This window comes from Populus euphratica, unplaced genomic scaffold, assembly GCF_000495115.2.
Source record: "Populus euphratica unplaced genomic scaffold, PopEup_1.0 scaffold126.1, whole genome shotgun sequence".
Taxonomy (NCBI): Eukaryota; Viridiplantae; Streptophyta; class Magnoliopsida; order Malpighiales; family Salicaceae; genus Populus; species Populus euphratica.
The window spans coordinates 55,527-76,498 of record NW_011500016.1 but is presented as its reverse complement, the minus strand read 5'-3'; the positions used below and the strand labels follow the sequence as shown (position 1 = coordinate 76,498).

The following is a 20,972-nucleotide window of genomic DNA, read 5'->3' as shown; positions in this document are numbered from 1 at the left end:
ATGATATAAAACCATGATAAAAATGCACTTTTAAGTACTAATCACTCTGCTCGAATGAATGTCGAAGCTCCATCAATTATTCCTCTATTTTTGTCATGGTGGAAATAAATCTAGATGCCTCCTTGTTAGAAGCTTCAAAGTTTTTTGAGCTGCACTTCAAGAGTTTCGATGTGAAGGCTCGCTGGTGAGGACTCTAAATAAATAAAATTTTTGGCATCTTCATTCACGTTAATCATCATTCTTCCAATAGAGGAGCAATCAACCTTTATATCCGTCTACCCACATCAATTCCTTCATCTCCTTGAAAGCGACCAGTCATCCTCCCTTTCAAATCAAGGGTTCATCACATGTGCAGTTGATTGTATGAATCAAGAATAGGGCTTGCTTATTGTCAAAGTCAATAAAACATGGAACCCTCGACATGAGTGAGAAAGACTTCTCAAGCAACTTAAGATTTTGACGGATAAAAGCATTAAGACGCTTATTATGTTCCTTGAGAACTTGACAAAAGCAGGATGTTTCTCATCAACTTTTAAACTAGGGGGCTGGGATTTTCTGTTGGGCAGTAGATGAGCTCGTATCTTCAACCTCAGAAACTGTAATACAATCATATAGTCATGGTTGGAACTTGACTGTGGGGGATGCAAGGCCTCACACGTCACAAAGAAAGACTATGCATGGTGCTAGAGAGTGTTAAAATAAAAGAAAAACAGAGAGTTTTGCCAGGTTTGATTGCATAAAAGATGGAAGAATATATATTATTGAGCAACTGTTGTGGCTATTAAATAGCCTTACACTAAAAGAAGGAAGAAACAACCACCCATGATTTAAAATCCTATAATCGTGGTGCATGACTACTTTAACAGAATAACAATCTTGTTCCTCAAGTCAAGGAGGAATTATTCAACTTAACAGAAATAAGCTTAAAACAGAGGAACTTTGAATCTAACGATAATTCATTAGAGAGAGAGTAGCACAACAATGAGAATAGTTTAAAGCATGCATGTGATACTGGAATGGTGTCTAGTGAAGTCCCTTTGGACAGTGAGGACTCTAATAATCCAATGAGCTCTGACTTTGTAAGCTCCGAGTCACCTCCAAGACTTGATGATCTTGCAGCGAGTTTCCGGGTCTTCTCGGAGTCAATGGCAAGAATGCACCTTACAGAGAGGGAGATGATCAAGGCAAGAGAGGCTTGAAGGTTGGAGGTAGAGAAAATAAGGATGGAGTTGGAGGCTGAGTTGACTAGAATGATGTTGCAGACTCAGTTGTAGATTGCTTCGATTGTGGTCGGGAAAGGAAGTAGAAAACAGGAGATAAGGTTAAGGGAGTTGCTTTAGCTAGCGACACATTCTTTCTTTATGCTTGGAACGATGCAGTTGAGGAGGCATGTGAAGCTGGCATTGATGTTATTACAGAGTATGGTGGTCGCATCAAGAATACGGACGCCATAGAATGCTGCAACAGTATGTAAAAAAAAAAATAGAGAGAGAAATCCACGCATACCTACGAAGACTGATGGAGGCTGTGCTGACAGCAAAACGAGAAGAAAAAAAACACTTGCAGAAGCTCATTTATTTATAAGGTTGAGATGGTAGAATTGCTTCGGCACTCATGTCAGATGAATTTTAGAGCAATGGGAGAACTTACAATGTTTGCAGAAATAAACCAGAGCTGAGAGAACACCAAATGAGCTATCAATTCAAGACTGAGAATATATCATAATTTATGGCAGTAGTGATTAGGGAGCACTGGTGATAAGGATGTTGAATCCCTTGCGGCAACTTCAACCATGAATATGCCTGATGAACAAGGAATTTGCAATTTTGGACCACTGGTTCGAAGATCATGTATATTCACACATAAAGCTTGAGAAACTACGTGAATGAGACTAGTTCACAGACTGAAACAACAAAGTTGAAATTATGCTGCAATTGGTTTGTAAGCATGATTGACATCCAAGTTAAGGTTTTGCAATGCTGACAACTATAAGAAGAATGATTAAGTGGAATCTATATCGCATCCAAACTTCAATCTTTGATGAGATTCTGCATATAAATCATGTGGAATCTGTCTACAACAGATGAATACATCCAATTCTATAGGCGTTTGATTCTATCTACAACTCATAATTATATTCTGCATACATACAAAAAAAAGAGGTGCAGTTGTAATAAAACAAGAGAAGGAATGGGGACATGCATACCAGGACTGCTGTGTGGAGGCTACACTATTAGTGAAGAAACAGAAGTATTGCTAGGTTGAGGCTGCACTGTTAATTAAATTCAAACTTAAGCAGTACCACACTTGGTTTAATGATATCACAAAGCAGTCACTTAACCCGAAATTGTTTTGCTTGACCTTTGGCGGACCAGTTCTGCCCGTAGATGCTGACAAACACTTGACGATCTTCACAAAGCAGCCAAAGAGTTTGATATTGATTTTTGAAGCGAGACGTTTGGTTGCCAGGTTGATGCTACACGGTTAATAAAAGAGCAACATGGAGGGCTGCATGGTTGGTAACAGGAAAAGAGCAATGTAATGCTCTTTTATAGCCGTTTTAGTGATTCTTTCCTAATCTAAAAAAATCTTTCTTATTCTGTGAGAGCAAAGTCAGCTTCCAGTACATGAAATTGTTTTGTTCTTTTTCTTAACAATTCATTCACGTTGAACAATTCATTCAGAAAAAAAAAGGTCAATTAAGCGAAGTCAAGCTACCAGTATTAGAGGGTTTATTGCTTTGTCCAAGCAGTTGATTCACTCTAATCAATTAATTCAGGAAAGAAAGTCAATTAAGAAGCAATTTATGTGAAGAAGTTATTTTGCTCCCTGGACATTATTTCAGGAAAAGGTTGAAATTAATAAAGGATGGAGGGCATGGTTCCCAAGGCAATGAGAAAAGGGAGGTGCAACTTTTATAATTCATAGCTCATTAACCACTGGCTGGAATCATGGACGGATTGCATCGTTGGATTCAAAACAACGAGATTTTTAAAACAAGATGTTATAGTGACCACTTCCAATGAAAAAAATTCTAGTAAGCCGGTTAAAGTATTGGGTGTTATTCAGTTATAAAGATAAATTTTTATTATCCTTGAATATGCAATAGTTTTAAATAAGGTATTGGACCTGAATATTCTGTCACTTGATTTGATAAATCTCAATGATGATTGATCTATAAATTTTTAATTTTAACTATTATATTTTATTTTTATAATAAAATTTATTTGTTTATTGTGAAAATTTAGTATGGTCAAATCAAATTTTAATAAAAAATATAAAACCCTCTCAATCATATTTTTCAAGACATGCCTACTTGTTTCAAAAGCAAGTGAATTTGTCTCGAAGGGGCATTTGTAGAAACACAAATTTTCTACCAATCAAATTTCACCATGTGTTATTTTATTTTTTAAACGAAAGGATAAAATAAAATTAAAATAAATGACATTGAAAATAAATGAACCTTCATATATTTCTTGGCCAATGAAAAGTTTACACTCGAGATGAGATATTCAAGATATCTTATCATAAATACAAGATCCCATCATATATTTTTTCATAAATACAAGATCCCGTCAATAAATATCAACCAATAAAATTATACCATGTGGCATTGGAAACGGACTTGAGAACCCCTACAGATCTCTATAAATAGAGGACTTCAACCTAAAGGATGGGGATTCCGGGAGATACAAATTTCCTTTAAGACAAGCTTTGTAAGTAAGGAAGCTCTCTTTCTCTTTCTTCAAGCAAGGAAGCTCTCTCTCAAAGAGTTCTCAAGCCTCCTTCATCTACACTCGAAATCTACAAAGAACGAAACTCTATTGGATCAAGCCAAAACGCGCCATAAAAGTTCTTCAACACCACTTTGAAAACAAATCAAGGTACGTCTATTGGATCAAGCCAAAACGCGCCATAAGAGTTCTTCAACACCATTTTGAAAACAAATCAAGATATGCTTCAAAGCATCAAATCACAATATCTCGCTTTACAATACATGCCCAAATTCACGTTCTTACAAAGCATAAATCTTGGCTTGATTACTTAAATAAATCAAGTCACCATACATCAAATCTAATGTATTCGAGTTGTGGAGCAAATCAGAATTTTTTATTATACATGGCTAATGTTTTGGATCCACATTTTTAGTTGAAATATGTGAAATTTTGTTTTGGTGAGTTGTATGATTATGACAAAACATAATTACTGACAAAAAAAGTGAAAGATAATTTGGTGAGCTTGTATGAGTTTTATTTGAAAGCCGATGAAGTGGAGAATGATAATAGGCATAAACAAGATGTTTAATAATAATGCTATTGATGACATGGAAGTAGATGTTAACACTTGAGCTTGGTTCAAAAGGCACTTACTAGAGAAAGATAGTGTGGAAAATAGAAATGACGTTGAGAGGTATTTGGTTTGGTTGTGAGGATCCTAGTGATGATAAATTAGATATTTTAGATTGGTGGAAGATTAATGCTTCAAAATACAAGATACTTTTGAAAGTTGCATAACATGTTCTGGCTATTCCTATATCCACAATGACTTCTGAATAAGCCTTTAGTATAGGTGGTCGTATTTTCGACCAATTTTGAAGTTCTTTATCTCTAGCAACAGTTTAAACACTTATTTATTGTCAAAATTGGTTGCATCATAGTTCAATTTCAACTGATAATACAGCCTTGATGAATGATTTTGAAACCTACGAAAACCTTGAATCAAGTAATGTTTCTTAAAAACTTATAACTTTAATTTTATGATTTATTAATTAATAAATTTTTATTCTAACATGTTTAATATTTTATTTTGTAGAATTTGGTGAAAAATTGCATATAGCAACGAATGATAATTAATTCACAAATTGTGATGCATTTATTGAAAACACATGGTTTAAATATCTTTTTTTATTTTTATATCTTCTAATTTAATTTGTCATGTTATAATTCTAGATAATGAATTTTAGGAATCAAAGTGCAATGCTCTTAAAGTGTTTTTTTACTGAGATAATGTGCACATAAAGATTTATTTTTTGAGACTTGGAGTGTTATATGATAATATTATTTATTATTTTTTCATTAAGCTGTTTGAAGGTAATGATCTGTATTTTGGATTTTAACCTATTGGTGTGTAATTGTGAGTGTGTTTTATTTATTTAAACTTTTTGGAAGTAAAAAAAATATTAGTAAGTTAAAAAATATATTGAATACAAGATTGACATTAATAATTTCATATAAATAAATATTCATTGACCAAAAAATATAATAAATATAAGATTGACAATAATAATTTAATAAAATTAAATATTTAGAGATAAAAAATTAAATATATTTGGAATCTTAAAAAAAATGAGACAATATCAACATTAATTGTAAACCCAATAAAAATTCATTAGAAATCCATTATAAAGTCAAAAAAATCCAAAAAATACATATAGATTTTTCTGATTTTTTATCCAAAAAACAAAACCAAAACTGATCCTAAATCAGCTAGTTTGAGCCGATTCCAATTTGATTTTGAGCCTTTTTTTTCTTTTTATTTGGTTGCTTTTCGAGTAAAAACTAAATCAACAAAAAATGATTCCCATTACTAATTTTTATTTAAAGTTTAATGGACCCGCTATCACATAATTTTTCCATGAACGACATGGCACTCATGTAACGGAACGACAAGTTGGCCAAAAGGATTCAAAATTAAGCTGCAGCCAGCAGGTCACCAGAGCCTAGAAGGTCCGTACTCTAAACCCAAAGATCCAGTGAGCGGAAGAAAACCGATTAAAACAGAAAAGAGACAGAAAAGCATGGGAGGCAGCGATGGGATCTTGGGGATGAAAGGAGGGGAAAGAAATAGCAATGAAAAATGGGTAAAGAGACGAGAGAGATGGTTGATAATACTTGGTATAGTCCTTCACGCAGTTTATATGCTAAGCATATTCGATATCTACTTCAAGACCCCAATTGTTCATGGCATGCATCCTGTCAAGCCTCGCTTCAAGGACCCTCCTGCTAAACGTCTTGTTCTCTTAGTTGGTAAAAATAGCATTTTGTGTTTTGTTTTCGAAGAACTCTCGCCTTTAGTTATATCCTGATAGTGATACTAATTTTTGTCAGCGGATGGTTTACGCGCTGATAAGTTTTTCGAGCCCGATTCGGAGGGTAATCACAGAGCACCATTTCTGAGGAATATTATTAAAAACCGAGGTAGATGGGGAGTATCTCATGCCCGCCCTCCCACGGAATCAAGGCCCGGACACGTTTCTATAATTGCTGGTTTCTACGAGGATCCTAGTGCTGTCACAAAAGGTGGATTTAGTTACTGCTATCAATCGATTTTATATATATCTTCTGCATTTCACCTTCCATTGATGATTTGGTATTGATTTACATTTGCAGGATGGAAAGCTAATCCTGTTGAATTTGATTCAGTCTTCAACCAAAGCAGGCATACATTTGCCTATGGTAGCCCCGATATTGTTCCAATATTCTGCGGTGCCCTTCCACACAGCACATGGAAAACCTACCCTCATGAATTTGAAGACTTCGCAACTGGTTTGTATCAACCTCTGCACAAATTAATCAATTCATTTATTGACTGAACTCCCTAATGGGAAAGCTCATTAGCAATAAATATAACATTACGAATCAAGCTGTTTTTACCTCTTGTCCAATGTTTTTATTAATACAATAGTGTCAATGCAGATGCTTCCTTTTTGGATGAGTGGTCTTTTGATCAATTTCAGAGCCTTCTGAATAGGTCCACCCAGGACCCAGAGTTGAAGGAGTTACTTCTACAGGATAATCTTGTTATATTTCTGCATTTACTTGGCTGTGATTCAAATGGGCATGCACATCGCCCCTTTTCTTCCATTTATCTCAATAATGTCAAAGTTGTGGACCACATTGCGGAACGAGTTTATTCTCTCCTTGAACATTACTACAAGGACAATCGCACATCATATATATTTACAGCCGATCATGGAATGAGTGACAAGGGTTGGTACTCTCTTGTATTTCCACTTGAGAATTTTCTCTGCTTCTTTGCAATTTATCAATTTCTGTGTTTTCCGACCGTTTACATGGTAATTTCGTGAATGATTGTGGACTTATTTGTATGTAAATGAACTGAGCTGGTTTCCAATAGCTTCACCAAATTCATGTTCGGGCCATAATTCAAAGTGTGACTTCCAAGGCCTAAACTCAACATGATTAAGATGCTTTCTGGTTTTCTGTCCATGTGCTACTTTATGCCCTTTGGTCGGGTCAATTTTCATCTCTTAAGAATTCTGTTTATGGTTCCCTTTCGAGTTACAGATGCTGACATGCTATGGTTCTACCCAGGTAGTCATGGAGATGGGCATCCTTCAAATACAGATACTCCCCTTGTTGTCTGGGGGGCAGGTGTCAGATATCCCAAGCCAATCTCTAGTAGCAACAACTCTGATCATGGTGTTTTTGTTGATGAACATGCACATGACATGCCAACTCCTGTAGATTGGGGCTTGAATGGCATTGAAAGGGTGGATGTGAATCAAGCTGATATTGCACCCCTCATGGTTTTACATTTTCCTCTTTGAAATGTCGTGTTTGAGCATTACTTGATTCTTTATATCTCCTTGTTTGTTACCTGTCTGATATACTAATCATCTTTTATGCCAGTCAACACTTCTTGGCCTGCCATGTCCTGTTAACTCAGTTGGAAATCTGCCGCTTGGTTATGTAGATATGATTGAGGTCAGCATGCCTTAAATGAGTGATGATGAAAAGAAGTCATTGTTATATTAAGGGTGCTAGAATGTTATTTTTGTATTGGATGCATTATGATATAGATCGAAACCATAGTGACTGCAAGTGAATAGAAATTTGAAGGATATTATTTATTTGCTATAATTTCCAGGGAGAAGAATGCAGCATCATTTATGAGAATTTCATTTATGAATTGAAGTTGTCAAACTAAATACAACACTTAAATTGACATTATCTACTTCTAAAATCCAGGCTGAAGAAGTTGAAGCTGTTCTAGCTAATACAAAGCAAATCCTCAACCAGTTTCTTTGCAAATCAAGTATCCTTTATCAGTTCTACTTGTCATTGACATTACAAGCACGTTACATGCAGACTTTAACGCAATATCTTTCAGTTCCTACCAAAAACTCAAAATATTTGTGTGCTTTTGGTAATTAGCAGTGATTTTTTTTTTGGTTCAGTGTCATGCATTTTATATTCAGATACGCAATGCAAAATGATGAGGAGTGAAGAAAGACAAAAATGTGAATTAATATTTGATTATTTAAGGATTTTATTTATTAGAATTTTATTGTTATTTAGGAATATTAGTATTTATTATTTATTGGATAAAATAAGAATGTGGTAGATTTAGTATTTTGGTAGGTTTTCCTTTTCAGATTAGGATTTTACTTTTTCCACTGTTATTGGGATTTACCTTTTGTATTTCTATTTGTTTAGATTCCAACAACCCTACCTAGAAATTCAAGTAATGCTATGAATACTGATGGATCAAATAAATAGAGTTTTATGAAGAATGGGATCCCCAAATTGTTTGTCCTTGTGTTCTTGATGGTGGTTTTACATCAAAAGACAAATATAAACTAACATTTGAAAGTAATTGAACCAGTTTTCCCAAAGTGTTTTGGTTTGGTTATCTGTTACTATCAAACTAAAGAAATTTTGAATATGTTATTTTGTGTCACAAAAAGCAGGTAGCGTATGCTTGTCTTTTGAATTGTCTTTTCAGATTTTGAACTTTGAAGTGCAATGCAGTGCCATGATGGTAATTAAATGGCCTCACATCTCTTAATTTTTTTTTCCTTTTCTTAATGGGATACAGCTTTGGCTTTCGAACTGAGTTTGTTTCCATGTGCACCCATACTTTTCTTGTTTGTATATAGTAACACATCTGTAATTATGTATCAGTACAACTTTTAATAGACTGGGTCCTAGTAAGTTTTGTGCTCATGGCATTTTAGAGAAAATATATACTCAGAAAAAAAAAAGAAAAAACAATTGGTTGATTCTTCTCAGTTTGAATATTTTGAAACCCACTAGTTAGAAGTTTATTTGAATGAAATTTTGCTTGTACTTTGATCCCAAGTTACTAAACTAACAAAACTGAAGTTGTAAAATTCATCTGTTGCTGAAACTTATTGAACAGTCCCCTGCAAAACTTTATAATCTGTGCTGTCCATAGTATCTTCAACATATTGTCCTTGGATGCTTGCAGATAATTGTCCAATGATGTAATTGAGTTTGCTATGTGATTTCTTAACTAACTTAGAAATAAAACAGTCAAACTCCTTATATTTCAAGCCTTTTAAACTACTGGCTCATCATTCTGCTGCATTAGAACACATTGAGTATCTAGTATCTATCAGAGACTATGGAACTGCAATGATGCTGGCTCAGAACCTCAGAAGCTTGGCACTCGAAGGACTTCAATATTTTCAAACCTATGATTGGCTTATGCTGATGACTGTAGTTACTCTTGGGTACATTGGTTGGATAATCTGCCTTCTTCTCCATATTCTGCAATCTTACACTTCATTGGCAGATGTATTTAAGAATCCTCATGATGCATGGAAGAGAAATAATAAGATGAAGGTAATATCTAAAAAAGCTTGAGCTCTTAGAAAGTGTATATTATGTTAAAAGAATAAGAGAAAATGATGAATATTTCTTGTTTCATTTCTGTTGGCTTGTTTATCAATCCCAATATCACTATTTTCATCACTACTTGGCTATCAAAGGAAATTTGTTTGATATCAATGGTTTTTCATCAAGAATGCAATAATCCTTGAACATTAAACACTCTGGGTTCTTGGTCATTTTTCAGCCCGTTTCTCTGTTGATGATGCTAGCTGAAAGATGTTTTTGAATTGTCACAAGCATTTCAGTGGAGAAAATAAAAGGATATTGTTTTTTGTTATCTTATTTCCCGGCAAGATGTAAATATACCTAATCATATACATTAATGTCAGCACAAAACTGAGCGATAGTGAAGAAATGCAGTCATCATTCGTCATCCCTCTTTTCTTATCTACCAATCATTTTTTTTTTCAACTTCAAATGTTTTAAAATGTTGAAAATACTTTCCTCTTTTTATTTGACAATGAGTATTATGGTCTGCAAGTCTTATTCCAACATGTGCTTTTTGTTGCATTATTCTGTCTTCCCTTCACTAAATTTCTATTTTTTTTTGTTTTTGTTGCAAGGCTCTCTAGTGGGATCTATTTATGCTAAGTGTTGGTTTAATTGTCACTAAGTTTTGTTTCTTGAGATTATGCATTATGTAACTGGCTTATCAAATTCTTTTTAGCAGGTATATCTGTTTGGTTGTCTGTTGACGGGAGCAATTTCTGTTTTATTATTCATGGAGCGCTCTCCTCCCATGTACCATGCATACTTTTCCATGACAGTTTTTCTGTGGACCCGGATAGTGGGTGAATATCAGTTTATAAAAACTTTGTGCCGATGGTTAAGTTGGGGAAAGTATAATTTTATAATTAAGATTTTGGCTGCTTCTGCTGTATCAATATTCATCCTTGAATTCCTGGTAAGGGCATCGTTCATGCTATTTCCTATCTAACCATGTGTAGGTTGTAAGTTTAGTTTTCTGAGGCTACATTATTTGTATTTTGTTCAGGTGAATAGTTTCACAGAGAGGAAGCTCTACACATGGTGTTTTTTTATTATGGGGATTATAGCTGCTTTTTATCTTTTTCATGCAATTCCCTGGAGATCTGGCATACCGATTTATGTCTGCTGTGCATGCTGGTTTCTGTCTGTTTTTACTTTGATGCCAGCTGACATTCCTGATAATAATGGACTAGTGTAAGCCCTTTTGAGTTTGTTCATTTGGTTGGTTAGTTATGAAGTCTTGCTGTGGTCAAAATGTTTTCAAAGGAATTATAACATTATCTGCATATCAATAATCTTTGAGTCATGTCTAAAATGTGTCTCCTTTGATTTCCTTGATGATTAATTATTGTAGTGGAAAAGAGGGGTGAACTTCTATATTGATATGATGGTAAAGTTCCCGCAATTTTGATAAACAAATGTTCTTATTAATGATAAGCTTATAATTGAACATAAATTATGTATTGAAATTCCTATTGCAATCAACAATTCTGATCTTACAATCAAAAGGAAAAAAATTATCTCCAAAGACTTCTGCTCAATATGAGTTATATAAATGTATCAAACATGTCTTTTGATTGATTGTCTACAATGTCAGAAAAGTCTTACAAATTGAAACGTGTGAAAAATTGAAAAATGTTAAATCATTTTTATCAGGTTTATTACTTTCATTTGAGGTGGTCATGCTGTATGAAACCGTGTATGTAGGATTGCGAGTGGAGCTATTATTGTCATTACAGGAGCAGCTGCAAGGTGGCTAGATCAGCATTCTGAAGGGAATAAGTATTGGCTGCGGATCTGCTACCACAAAATGGAGAAACCCAGGTCCCCAGTTCTATTTTTCTTGCAGGTGTAACATGTCTTTAATTTTTTTTTTGAAACATATGTTCCATAATTCAATTGCCTAACATCTCTGAAGGTCATCTCATGTTTTACATGAAAATTAGGTTCTTTTGGTTGGATTATCATCAGCAATGGTGTCATTATCAACATCTCATAGAAAAGAGAAACAAGAATTGCGTGCCGTACACCAGTTAATAAATTGGTCTATTGCCGGTATACTTTTGACTCATTTCTGCTTTTCTCTAGTGTTATTTAGGCTTTTGTGTAAAGTTTCTTGAAATTTGTATGCAAAAATTCCATTTTCCTTTATTGTTTTTCTAGAAACACAATATCCTTCTTACAACTCAACCCCTATTATGGTGTTTTCTCCTCCTTTGAATATATAATGTATGTTCGTATCTCTAGCCTCTGTGTTTACATAGGGAAAAGTTTGTATCACAGAGCCAGTGTATCTTAATGTCATCTACAGTTATTTTTTAGTGAATGATTTACATTTGCTGGTGACGACTCATGTATAGGGAACATCAAACCCACTCACTGTGTACAATACATATCAGTTTTCTTTTTATTGCCTTGTATAAAGGTAAAGGCTGTGATGCCATACTTAAACCATTTAAATGACATGTCATTTGCTAATTCTTGGAATTGTCTTATTACAGGTTTCTCAATGGTTCTCCCACTTTTCTCAGAGAAGAGCCTCTTATCACGGCTGACCTCTATATTTCTTGGTTTTGCACCCACATTCCTGCTTCTATCTATTGGGTATGTCCAAAGATTTTAAGCTTCAATTCTAATTTAGCACTTTTGTTATATGCAAAAAGTTAAAATACACATTTATGATTTTCTTTCACTGGGTGCTTTTTCTTGAAATCCAAGTAGATATGAAGCTGTCTTTTATGGTGCACTTGCTCTTGTGCTTGTGGCATGGATACTATTTGAGAACACAATTCTCCATTTGACAAAGGTCGCAAAATTGTCAGCTTCCATGAAAAGAACTGGTGAAAAAACCATGCTTGAAAATGATGTTAGATACTTGCAGCTTTCTGATGTGAGAATTCCATTAATTTTTGTAAGTCTCATCCCATTTCACCTTGACTTCCTCTTCCAAATTTCTTCCATAATTGGGATTGATATGGTGAATAAACATGAAGTAGATATTCCAATTCATGCAATGTGTATGGTATGATACCATATATGCTCATTGTGAATATCATAAATCTTTATAATTCCTCGAATTATGCTTATTGATTTAAGCAAAGCGCTTAACAATTTTTATACAAAAATTTAGATTTAGTTTATGGGTTTAATTTAGAGTGGTGCATAATTTGTTGGAACGTAGTAGATTAGTGAAGTTGGTGCTTTCCTTAGAATTTATTTTATTATTTCTCATATTAGGGGTATTTAATTTAATTTAGGTATTTGGTTAGTATTTGCTTTTTGAATATTTTTGTTGAAGGTTAAGTTGTTTTGCTTGGTTATCAAGACTAGTGAATCCTCATGCTATTAGGATCTAGAGCCTAAACTAGTATAAATATGCTGACAGGGTTATTTCAAAGAATTTATCAATCTATTTAGATTTTAGAGGTTTCTTGGTGAACTCTAAACCATGTTTATCTTTTTCCAACTTCAATATTATTCATGTTTTAGCCCTTATTTTCCTTTATTTGCTGTTTGGATTGTTATCCTCTTCCCACACTACACAAATTGGCAGCAGAGCAAGGCAAAAATGGTTAATGTTTTCGTACACCCCTATACTCTTAATATTCTTAAAAGGTCCCACTACAATTTTGTCTAAATATCAACCTTATACATTACATTTAAACCATTGTTACCCTCTTTTATCAATTGGTGTTATTGACATGTGACTTGTTTCATGTGGCTATAACATGGAATTTTTCTTGAAAATTCAATTTGATCCTTGTATTTTCTTTTTCATTAAGACTTTAATTGAAAGTTTTTTGGTCACTGTACTATACAGTAAATATAATTTAGTCCTTAAATGAATTTTTTTTTCCGATTAAGTTCATGTCAAATTGTAAACTTGGTCAAAATTAGTTAAATAATTTAGATAGATTGATGTATTTTGAAGTGTTATTACTTTGATTTTGACTTTTTTTCTCATATTATCGTACATATATTATTTTGAAGAAAACTTTGTTTCCCATGGTATCATATATCTATTTCAGGAATTGTTTGTCTTTTATTTTTTTATAATTTGTCTTGATTTTTTAGGTTTAAATTAGAAAAAATAAATTAATAATTTTTTTTATAATGATAGATAACAAAAGGTTTATTTTTTAAATGGGTATGAAAACAAAAGCTAAAAGAGATCAACCTTTCCCTTTAGGGTTATCATATTGATCAATGACCAATCAGTCTTTTAACATTTTAGATGCAAAATGAAATGACTTAAATACCTTTAAAAGCAAAAAAACTAAAACTATGGTCCAAGGGCTTTTAGGTCTTTTAATGTGTTGATTGCACAATGAAATAACTACATTGCTCTTAAAAGATAAAGAATTATAATTGATGTCCATGAGCTTTTTCATATTTTCATCATTCTTTTAGTTATAATTAATTTGAATGAGAGACAATTTAGTCTTTTAAAAAATATAAATATAATTCAAAAACTAAAAGTAATTGGTTCGCGCAATGAATGAGATGTGTCCACGCTCTTTGAGAGTGTGCAACATTTATCAACAATCAAACACTATCTTCCTCGATGGCTTGGATGCATTGCGTCGTCCTTTTCCTAGTGGTTAGGCATTTATGCATGATATAGCAGCAGTTCGGTTGCAATGAATTGTTTTCCTTTTCCATGCCTTGGATTTTTGCTAGCTCTTTCAAAAATTAAATGTGTCTTGTTAGTTTGTATTTGTATCAATTTTAGTCTCAATTCTTATGATTGTTGATTGTTATTTGATTTGCTTTTAATGTTTTTTTAATTTGATTTATTTTTTCAATTTTGTCTCTTAGTATTTTATTTCATTTAATTTTCGTATTCAATTGGATCCTTCTTATTATTTTGATTGCTAGTTTTTTTAATCTTTTTCTTGATTTATTTGGTTTTCAATTTAGTCTCTTAGCATTTTATTTCATTTAATTTTTTTATCCAATTTGGTTCTCATTTTGTTGATTGCTATTTTTTTGTATTTTTATCATTTCTTGATTTGTTTTTCAATTTAGTCCCGCATTATTTTCATGGATTTGATTTTTATACTGGATTTGGTCTTGATTGTTTTTATTGCTATTTGTTTTGTTTTTAATTTTGGATGATTAAAAATTCTGTTTCATGGTTTTTCCATGTTTGCCTTCTATGAGGCAATTTAATCTCATAACTCGAATCATAAGTTTCGAAGTTAGCCATTTGACTTCATTTTATGTAGTTTTTTTTTAAGTTGATTTTTTTTTTAATTTTAACTTTTAATATTAAGTTATTGGGTCTTGAGTTTTGTGGGTTTTTTTTTTTTTCCCCTGTGGGGTTATCCCGATCTCATATCCTGGGAGGTAAGTTAGTCAAGTTGACTTGGATTTTCAAATTAATTTTTTTTTTCAGTTTTTTCTTTTGTCATTTAGTTTACTTGAGAGTTGACCTTCTTGTTTTATTCAATTTCTTTTGTGCGGGTTATCCCAGTCTCATAATCGAGTTATGAATTTGGCGTACTAACTTGAGATATTTCTTGGTCATTTCTTAAAATGGATTTTTTTTTAATTGAACTTCAGATTTCTTTTATTTTTCTCTTTATGAGATTATCCCGTTCTTGTTTAATTTTTGCTTTGTTATCAATTAAAAATTGTTGAGAACTTTTAAAAATATTTAGAAGGTATTTTTTCATAATATTAGCTAGTGTTTATTTTTTTTTTATCAGTCATTGACATTTTTTTTTCTGGTTTTTTTTTAATCGTTGTTTTTTATCATATTATTAAATTAATCAAGATTGTAATTCCCATATTTTTCCTGCACTTTTAAAAACGCTATGATCGCTTGGGCATCATTTTTTTATGTTAGGAGAAATATGACCCAACTTGTGGCGTACCCAAACCACCTATCTAAACCGCCTTACCTTGTCCATCAATTTATTTTTTATTTTTTTATAATTTTGATCAAGTTTATGATTCATCATGTAGAAACTTAATGAATTAAATTGTATTTATTGTAAAATATGATGATTGAAAAATTTCAATTAAGTTCTTGTTTGTAAAACAAATGAAATATTGAGACCAAAGTAAATTTTCAAGAAATTTTAATGACCAAAATATATATCAGCAAAAATTTCATGCTATGACCATGCTTGTGACATGTTTCAAATTTGAACTGTGTTAGTGACACCAACTAATGAAAATATATAACACAGATGAAAACATAATGTGCATGATTGATACTAAGATAACAAAATAATTGAGGGATCTTTTAACAAAAGAACCGAGTACAAAGCATTCAACCTGAGCAATAAGATCTTCAAATTGTGATGTGGTTTTCAACCCTTAACTATGGTAGGATGTGTTGGAGAAAGATAGTTGAATTGTAGCAAGAATGACAAGATACTTTATGTGTTGGGAAAGAAATAGTTATGGGCTGGAATCTTTTGTCAATCTATGATGAAATGGATGTGGATTGGGATTGTCAACCAATATTTGATGTTCACTTGGATGATGATCTTACAATGCTGACAACATTGATAATGATGTTGCCACTAGAATACTACGTTGAGTGCAAATAGGACATCACAATTGTTTAACAAAAGAAATTTGTTGATTTGCACTATGACGATCATTATGGTTCTAGTGTGATATTACCCTGAAAGTAGAATCAGCAAACGACATTTGATTGTAACACATGTTAATGAAACAAGTTTAAGCTTTGTAGTTCATTACTTTGAGATAGATGGAAGAGAAATAAGTTGCAAGTAGATGTTTCTCATACAATGGGTAACTCAAGCTAATTTTTAGAACTGTTGTAAACTTTAAGCAAGGAAACGAGGGATTAATGAGTCTTGATTTGACACCTATGATATCAGGACAATAATGGTTTTGACTCAAAGATAAGTTTCTTCCAACCTAAAAAGAATGACGTAGGAGCTTTCCTTAAAGTTTATTTTATTTTGTTTCTGATATTAGGTTTATTTAATTAATTTAAGGTCATGTGATTAGGATGTTACTTTCTAAATATTTTTCTTGGAGGTCAAGTTGTTTTGCTTGGAGACCAAGACTGGTGAATCCTTTTCTCACTAGTATTTAGGGCTTCAATTAGTTTATATCGCTGCTAAGGTTATTTATGAAGACATTACATCTTATTTTATCAGTTTATTTAGATTTTCGGGGTTTCTTGGTGGACCCTAAACCTTGTTATCTTGTTCCAACTTCAATATGCTTTATTTTTTAGCCTTTCTTTCACTGTATTTTCTGTTTCATATTGTTTTCCTCTACTCTGCCTTGATTAAAAGTTTACGGGAGTTTCCTCCATTGTTTGTTTTTGGTATGTTAAACAAAAACAGTGTATGATGGCATAAAGCTGAGAGGTGTAACAAAAAGAAAAGAATGACAAGAGAGGAATTTACTGTGCTAATGACAAGAGAGGAGTTTACTGTGCTTTTATTAAAGGAAATATAAAATTGTTTAAAGATTTCTGATTTTTAATGAATGTGAATAGCTTAACTGTGATATTTTTTCATCAAGAAACTTTATTATTGTACTAGTTGATAATCTATGTGGTGATGAAATTTATATGGCCTTGATGGTTTGCACTTTTCAGCTGATTTTGTTTAATGTTGCTTTCTTTGGGACTGGAAATTTTGCGAGTATTGCAAGTTTTGAGATTTCATCGGTGTACCGGTTTATTACTGTCTTCAGTGTAAGTGAAGTTCAACTTCAAACTCTTAAAGTACATGCTGATTTACAGTTTAAAATCAGTTATTGAATTGATATGATTTCCTCTTAATTGCAGCCTTTTTTGATGGCCGCGCTTCTTATCTTCAAACTATTCATACCATTTATGCTTGTTATGTAAGTTTTTTAAAATGTGATCGCTGTTTACTTCACAAGATTAAATTAAATAAAGGTCTCAGTCATCTCACCGAAACTTCATTTTTTGATTGGCAATAGCATGCCTAAAAGATAACAATTCTGCAATAGCATCATCATATACTGGGTCTTTTTTCCAGCACAATAATGTGCATTCCATGCACTTCAAAATGCTAGAGAGATTTGGCCACACCAATAGAATTCCCATTGTAGGGCATGAATCCAAGCCCTAACTTTGGAGATTCAGCTACTCCCCTAGAGAGATTTTTGCCATTTGTAGTATGCTGATTGATTTCTAGAGCATTATAAATAGGCAATCAAATCTTTATGGGATTCTGCTGGTCTTTTGATTGTTATTTCTGCGTGTTCTGAATTCAAATGCAGATGTGCATTCAGTGCTATAACCAAACTACTTCAAGTTCCACGGGTTGGATGCTATTTCCTTGTTATCCTATTTTCAGATGTGATGACCATCCACTTTTTCTTCTTGGTATGATCATCTTCTACTCTTTAAATATTTTCTTAAACTCATCCTTATAATTTTTTCCCCTGAATGCCATCATATGCTGCATGATTTGTCAGTAATGGAGTCATGTCAATCATGTCATTAGCTACGTGGACTTGTCCCAAAAGTTGTGTTCTGCTCCTGTCTTAGGATAAATGAAATAGGAACTTGATTGGTTGGGGCCAATTTTTGTCCCTCCAAAATGGAGCACGAGAGACATGTCTTGAGGACAGTTTAAGTGAATTATTTCTTTAATAATGTCTCTTTAAACATTTCCCATCTCTACCCTATCTTCAAATCTGAACCATTTAATTTACATGAGTTAATTCCCATCATTGGATTTGAAAACTCAAAGATCTAAAAGAAAAAATGTATAAAAGTATGAAAAGTAGTAAGAAGAAGAGGGAGAGAGGGAGAGACATAATCTAGCTAGTTTTTACTATCATCAAATGAAAGCTCTCATCTCATTGAATTCATAGACAAATTATACAATTTGATCAAGGGGTTTCGGAGATGTGGATTCGAAGTTTTTGATCTAAAAACTTCAAAATTGAATTTTTGTGTTGTTTGATTGTTTGAAAACGTGTTTTGTGGTTTTGATTTATGTTTATGAGATTGATGAAAGTGTTGTAACATGTTTATTTTTGAAAAATACTTGAAATTGCATTTTTGTTGGAATCCAACATCCTTAATCCATCCCAATTCCATATACTTAAACTCACTCCTTCTCCAACCCTAGCTCACCATGAATGCATAGCTGGATGCTAAATCAAATCTGTACTGGATATTATGGTATTATGCTAAACAAATTGTACTAGGATGGCATTGAGAAAAAACAAAAAGAGTAGAGGTACAAAGTTTGACCCAATGAGGTTATGTTCACATTGATCTTTGGCAGCTTGCTAGAAGACAGCTAGTTTTTTTCTTGATCGTTCATATAAATTTCAAAATCATAATTTATAATAGTCATCTTAATCTTGTGATAATTTAATTGTAGAATATTAATTTTATTTCATTTAATTTATAATTATCATGAAAAAGTTGTATTGCTATATAAAAAAATCTTTATGTTATATTTATAATAAAAATTAAATTTAAGGGAAAAATAATTTTAATCTTTTACAATTGCTAAAAAGTGGGAAAAAATGTGTTCATGTTTTTCTTCATATAGATAACATAAGAAAAACTTGTAAAGAAAGACCGTGAAAAATCTCTAAAATATATTTTTCAAATACAAATTTAAAAATCTGGAAAAATGGATGGAGAAATGTTGCATTTGAACAGGAAGTTCCATTTTTTTTTCCCTAACTGAAATTGAAGTATTACTATCTGAATAGATTTATACTGTTTTAGAGAATTGGGCATTAAGAAACACAACCAATATGTTAGTATCTTTCTGGGCAACTTATAAATTTATGTTTTTGATGAGAAACAGGTCAGAAATACAGGCAGCTGGATGGAAATTGGTAACAGCATCAGCCATTTTGGGATTGTGAGTGCCCAAGTTGTGTTTGTGCTATTACTTTTTGCACTCACAAACACATACACAAAAGACATCCAAATTGGATCAGCCGGCTCGTCATCTCAGAAAGCAGCTTAACCCTCGAAGTGCTAATTAAGAAATCACTTTTTGCAACAAGGTTTACTGCAAGGTGATTTTGTTGCGCTCGTATGACAGCTTTAATGGATTAAGAACAGCTACGTTGTTTCATTCTTTTTGGTCATTGATTCATCTGAATTCCAATGCTTCTTGTGCATACAAACGAGCTGTTGACCTTTTGGGGATTTTCCAAGTTCCTTCCAGTTCCATTATACAAAAGTAAAGCTGAATTTTGATACCGGTCTTACCTAGACAGGTGAGTTTGCCATTATCCATTTGTACTGATTTTTAACTGATGAATATGCTAATGAAGAACTTTGAATGACTACTTTAGACACTAGCTAATTGCTTACTCTTTCACTGTCCTCTGATTCTTCCCTTCCCTTCCTCTTCTATATTTTCCCCCGGTTCTGATATATATATCGTTGTCCTTGAACGTCTGTGAGCAAAATATCATTTGCATTGGGAACTTGGAACATTACTTATTTATTTTGGACTGTTAACTGGTTGTGTTACAAGCCAAGAGTTTGTTCTGTGCGAAGCTTTATCTATTCCAACTTGCTTTGAAGAATTCAGGAATTTGTATGTATGGCTGTCAAATTTTCTTGGAGACGCAATTTCTCAAATTGATCTTTGGAGGTGTACTTGTTTTATTTTCATTCTAAACGTCTTTGTATATATAAAATATAAGTAGAAACCTAGAAACCACCTTAAAGGGAGAATATGCCAGGTAAGGTCGTTGGAATTGACTTGAAATATTTTTTTTAAAAAAAAAATGTAAAAGTGAGTTTTCCAGGGAGTTCTTTTAATTTTTGTAAGTGCCGGTGTAATGTACTAATGATGTGGTTATTTTTAAGTACTGCCAATAATTAAAGACTAATAAAAATATTTATCTTGAAAGAGTTCCAATCCAAGTCCACTCCCTTCTTTCTCCTCCATTTTTTTTTCTTAATGGAGCTTGATTGGTTTAATGGAGCGATTAAATGATTGCAGCTTGTGTATAGAAAGAATGGACTAGTTCAAAAGGCATATGAGTAGTAGATTCAAGAGTGTGTGGATAGAGAAGTGAGATCCAGAAGAAAGAGGGAGGCGCAAGATGAAGACAAATCGATAAGGTAAATGAGTAGCAGATCCAATAGCGAGTGTGTGGATAGAGAAGTGAGATTCAAAAAAAGAGAGATGAAAGAAAGGTTTACTTGTTTTTACGCTTTAAAAGTGTTCTTTGAAAAAACATTGAATTTTTTTATTTGTTTTAAATTAATATTATTTTAATATTTTTAGATTATTTTGATATTAAAAATAATTTTTTAAAAAATAAAAAATATTATTTTAATTTATTTTCAAATAAAAATTATTT

At 32.6% G+C, this 20,972-nt stretch overlaps 1 protein-coding gene across 3 annotated transcripts; it reads left to right on the top strand.

Annotated features, from left to right (window-relative positions):
* The first annotated feature begins 5,703 nt into the window (after positions 1-5,703).
* LOC105141679 (sulfatase and phosphatidylinositolglycan class N domain-containing protein) lies at positions 5,704-20,410 on the top strand. 3 transcript variants are annotated; one of them, XR_845437.1, is made up of 19 exons: positions 5,707-6,026; positions 6,108-6,299; positions 6,390-6,545; positions 6,696-6,989; positions 7,335-7,549; positions 7,653-7,727; positions 7,992-8,058; positions 9,289-9,611; positions 10,330-10,563; positions 10,654-10,841; positions 11,355-11,496; positions 11,594-11,702; positions 12,149-12,251; positions 12,369-12,558; positions 17,242-17,340; positions 17,434-17,492; positions 17,895-18,000; positions 19,451-19,871; positions 20,135-20,410. XR_845437.1 is itself a non-coding variant. In XM_011048974.1 (18 exons), the coding sequence occupies exons 1-18, from the start codon at positions 5,798-5,800 to the stop codon at positions 19,613-19,615; spliced, it is 2,946 nt and encodes a 981-aa protein (XP_011047276.1). In that variant the 5' UTR covers positions 5,707-5,797; the 3' UTR covers positions 19,616-19,970. The 3 variants fall into 3 exon arrangements, 2 of the variants coding, with proteins under 2 accessions (XP_011047277.1, XP_011047276.1); XM_011048974.1 differs by lacking the exon at positions 20,135-20,410 and having other exon boundaries at positions 19,451-19,970; XM_011048975.1 differs by lacking the exons at positions 17,895-18,000; positions 19,451-19,871; positions 20,135-20,410 and having other exon boundaries at positions 5,704-6,026; positions 17,289-17,340.
* The last annotated feature ends 562 nt before the right edge of the window (positions 20,411-20,972 follow it).